The sequence below is a fragment of the Egretta garzetta genome, unplaced genomic scaffold (assembly GCF_000687185.1).
Source record: "Egretta garzetta isolate BGI_Z169 unplaced genomic scaffold, ASM68718v1 scaffold46, whole genome shotgun sequence".
NCBI lineage: Eukaryota > Metazoa > Chordata > Aves > Pelecaniformes > Ardeidae > Egretta > Egretta garzetta.
Window position 1 is genome coordinate 4,026,859 of NW_009260268.1, and position 4,770 is coordinate 4,031,628.

The following is a 4,770-nucleotide window of genomic DNA, read 5'->3' on the forward strand; positions in this document are numbered from 1 at the left end:
GCCTCCTGGATGCGGGGCTGCACAGCTGACTGGGCGTCTGGCGTGTCCTCGCAGAGGACTTGCCAGAAAAGACCTCAGTTACTGTTAGGATCTTGGAAAATAAATCCTCCCCGAGTTTCCAGCTCAGATGTGATACCGTCCACCCATGTTTACACTGGCTGGGGCTGGAAAATGAGGGGCCCCTGAATGCCCTGAGCTGGGGGGGGCTTCAGGGGTGCTGGAGTGCAGGGGGTTCCCCAGCAGCCTCCCCACACCTGCAGACTGGCAGGGGGGGGAAACCCAAACTCCTCAGCATGAGCAGCTTTTCTCAAGAGAGATGGCACGAAGAGCTCCAAAGCAATAACTTGTGCTTGCAGCGGTTACAGGGAGACCTCAGACTTTCCATTTAGCTTGGCATGAGAGTTCCCTGCAGAGCCAGGCCAAGGCGGGGAAAGGGAAATATTACAAGCTCCCCACAGGATAAAAACCAGAGGTGGCTTGTGGTCTTAATTCCTTTCTTTGCAAAACAAACAGCACATGGTGTGATTAAGTGAGCCTTTTGGGATACGCGTATTTGGACTCCTTCTTCCCTCCCTTGCCAAGCCCAGGTCAAAGCCCTGCAAAGCTGTCGCAAACACACGTGTCAGCAGCAACAGCTCCTTTTAGCCAATTTGACATCTTATGCTACGCTATTCAGGTCAATAACTGCAATATCACACCTGGAGCATGGAGAATTAGGACACCACGTAGGATTCAGTCCAGCAGCTCAGAAAACAACCCAACCACCCAAGAACCAGTCTTTACACCACTGTGGAAGCCAAAACTGAGAAACATAGCATGACTGAAGTTGTGAAGAGAAGACAGCTTTTCTAAGAGTCAGATTTTAAGCCGGTACATTCTTGGGCTACCTTACACACTGCCAGATTTTTTGTAAAAAACCAACTTCTCTGGTTGCATGTCAGTGAGATCCCTTTGCTCCAGCAGCGACTTGGCTGTTGTTTGGTGCTTCTTCAAGCAAATAGCAGGTCATAACGCCGTGCCCTGGCTCACAGGGAGACTGGAGCGTCTCCCTGAGCTCTGAATCACTGGACAACTTTACATGAAGAAGCCAAACCATTAGCATTCATCTTGTTTCTATGCTCTGGTTTTCCTCCTCATGATTGCTGTAGATGTGGAGGAAGGGAAAAGACCTCTAGGCAGGCCCTGGGCTTTCTGTGTCACATGGGGAAGCTCCAGCAAGTATCTTCTCATAGGTTAAGAGCAGCAGCAGATTTAAGTAGGAGGGGGACCCATGGAGAGCTCTGCCATCACCCTGCAGCACTGCATGACCGCGGGCAAGCCACCTCCCTCCCCCCGCCTCCCTTCCAAAATTTCTCCATTTTGTTTGCCTAGGTTGGGCCCTATTCCTCCCACTGTTCCTGTGCTTCACCTAGCACCTACTCTCAGCAAAACGGGGTACGCTTCACATTAGCATATGTTAGTTAGTTGGTTTTAAGTACATGGCTCTTGGTCACCAGTTACGGTTGCATCTATTTGGTTATAGCTTTGAAAAGCTCTGTAAACTTTCTATTTCGCACAAATATTAAATTCAGTTAGCCTGCCCTCTTGAAATCATCAGAAAAGTAAAATATAATGACTGGAAGATCCTGCAGAAAATCGGGCAGCTGCACTGCATGCTGTTGCTTACTAGCTGCCCATTGCAGAGGGCAGCTTCTACCTTCTGGCTGGGCTGGCGGGTGCAGGTTGGCATCTGCACTGAGATGCAGTGGGGCAGAGGTTGCTGACCTCCATAAGCTCCACCTGCAGGTCTGGGCAGGAGGAGGAGGTGAGTTCACGTTTGAAGGGACTGACCTGTCCCAACGGTGATGGTGTCTGAGGAGCAGAGTCCACCGTTGTCCTCCAAAGCCACCGAAATGAGGGAGAACTTCCTTCTGTAACACCTAAACCTCTCTGGAGTCAGGAAGGTTGCGTGGGTGTGGGGTGAAGGGCAGTACACAGAAAGGAGAGGCCATGCTCACATGAATGGATAGAGGCAAGAGAGAAATACATCCCAACAACAGCACTTTCATGCACATGCTGTCCTAGACCTGGCAGCCATGCACGCTCCTGAATGGATGTGGGGCCACAAGACCTTCTGAATGAGCAGAGAAAGAAGGGATGGGAGTGTTTATCTGAAAAAGTGGTGGGATATAATAAACAAGCCAGCCAGGGGTGGGAATGTGCAGGTGGGTCCAGGAATTTCTTACGCTGATTTAGCTGAAAAAAGCCAATATACTACAAAACCGCACTGACAAATGCTAAAACACAGCAATTTGGAGGTTAAAACGTGAGTTTCTTAACAGCTCATGAAACAGCAGCATAGGACAAGATATGAAGAACAGCTTGTCCTTGTGGTCCCCAATTTCCCAGAAGAAACTGTGGCAACATTTAAGTCCCACACCCACCAGTTGCAAACGGAAGCAAAACCAGTTACAGTCATGTTGTCCCCCTGCAGAGGAGGTGCACAACTGGCGAGATGTGAGGTAAGCTTTTGCGCGCCCATACAGCGGCGCTGGGGAGATGGTAACTTGCCAGTCCCTAAGCAGGTCGCTATGGCACGATGCTATGTCACCCTGCCACGCTGCATTTTTTCCCAAAGCTGCCCCAGCTTTGCGAATTGGATGTGCACAGACCGAACACAGCTAATGCTACGTCTGCTGTGCACCCCACGCTCCTAACCCCACCATCACCTAAAACACGACATCCTTTCTGTGGACACCGCACCATGGCATTGGGGGCAAGAACAGCGCAGCCATGGGATTTATCCTGCTGTCATGCTAGGACACAGCCACGGGGTCCACTAACACCCTGAGGCTTCAAGTGCAGTCTTGGATTTTCCTTCGGGCACGTTCATCACCTAAATGTGCTCCCTGGTTGGCTCCTGACCTATTTAACACCGCTGTGACTCATATGTTATGAAGGCGAGTTGTTATCTGCAGTTAAGTTGCATTTGCATTGAGATCCTCATCATGAAGGCCAGGAGACTCGCAAGAAGAGTAGAGTTTGGTCTGATAGATTGTCTCGTTGCTTCAAGCTGGGGGGTAGTAACTCTGGCACCCTAAAAATGTGAAAAGTCTAGTAGTGGTGTTCCATCACCTAAAACAAAACTCCTTCTTTGTGAGTACAAAATAGGATGTTTTCAAAACTCCTCGAAAGGCTGATTATAGACTTCACTCTACGCATACGCCCTTAATAGGAAGAACGATTAAACATGGTAAGGAGAGAAAGCAGTCGCTTTCCCTGTTTTCTCTAACAACTTCATCTGAAGGCTTTTTACCCAGGAATTGCTACGCCAGTTTGCCAACATACACCTAAAGCACAAAGTCCACAGCGGAGTGACACCTCTGTTGTGACATTTGCTCCGCGCTCACGCATTTGCACCAAGGCGCGAAAAAAAACCCAGTGCCAGGTTTATACTCTTTTCTGTTCAGAGATGAGCAAGAGAAAGGCGTTCCTCTCCCAAGAGAGGGAAGAAGGGGTTAAGTGGTTTCAAAACAAGCTGGGCACAACTGATGTCAGATTTTTGTCTTACAATGGCATCTATTCGCTTTCCCAGCAAGCAGTATATGGACTGCTGGACACTGTGTTGTTCCGAGGACAGCAGAAGATATCTTGTATCTTCTTCGTATCTTCAGAGAGGACAGATTTTCTCACTCCTCATTAGCTAGAAGGTCTTATTTGTTAAATAACTCTGGAGAAAAATCCAATCAAAAACTCCAGAAAAACTTCTCCAGGTTTTTTTTGGGTTGTTTTTTTGTCGTTTTTTTTAAACTGAAATGTTGTTTCCAAGGCGTCTTTTTCTGATGTGAAGGGCTCAGCTGTACCCTGTGCACCTTCCTAGTGTCAGCATCACCATGTGTTGCCCCGCTCAGATTAAAACGAAATCGGCATCGTGAAAATTACGACTATCCTCCCAGTTTCCTGAAAGCCTCTTCTGGGCAGTCAGCTAACGGGATGGTGTACGGGAGGAGCAAAAGCAAAAATCCTGAATGTCTTTCTATTTGGTTGTTTCAGATTATGTTAAGGGCTTAGGAAAACATTAAGACAGGGACGTGTGAGAGCATGAAGTCTGATGTTAAGTTTAAAAAGAAATTTAACGCTGAACAAGAAATTTAACGCTGAACATGCCACAACAGACCTGCTGGCTGAAAACAAGCTCCTCTCCTAGCCACCCTCAGTTCACATGCCTTTTTATTAACTGGGAAGCCTATGAGTGGGCTCCGTATTCATTTTCCATGCGTTTCCCACTCGTTTTTATGTTCTGCAGGCAGCGCACACACACACACCCCCCAGCGCTCCCACCGAGGAGCCCTGGGCAGCCGTGCCGGGGGGGCAGCAGCAGGTAGGGAAGGGAACGTCAAAAATCAGCTGCAAGTGGCACTCCCAAGTTCCGAGCAGGCTTTCGGACAGGCAATGCCGAGCTGTAACGCCTCCGTGCTTTTACCCTCCCGGCTAAAAGCGGGGCTTGCGCTCTTTCTGCATCACTTTTGCAGGGAAAAATCCCGGGGGAGTTGCCCCCCGCTTCGGGACGGGGGCGGGGGGCGGCTCCGGGGAGCACCGCAGCGCAGATCGCCCGTACTCACCCGTCATCAGCGTGTAGTAGTTGGGGTAGGAGAGGCTGGGGAAGTCTGGCGTCATGTAATCCACCTTCACCCCCATGTCGACGATCTCCCGAAAGCCCGGCAGATCCGCCAGCTCGCTGTCGTCGATGTAGTCGAAGCGAAAGCCGTCGAGGAGGAAGACCAGGAGCTT

The 4,770-nt window shown here is 49.7% G+C and overlaps 1 protein-coding gene across 1 annotated transcript in view; it reads right to left on the bottom strand.

Annotated features, from left to right (window-relative positions):
* Positions 1-4,770, bottom strand: part of ENPP6 (ectonucleotide pyrophosphatase/phosphodiesterase 6) — a 34,611-nt gene that overhangs the window by 28,549 nt on the left and 1,292 nt on the right. Inside the window, exon 2 of the mRNA XM_009642358.1 lies at positions 4,602-4,767. Within this exon, the coding sequence (XP_009640653.1) occupies positions 4,602-4,767 (166 nt within the window). The remainder of the gene's footprint in view (positions 1-4,601; positions 4,768-4,770) is intronic.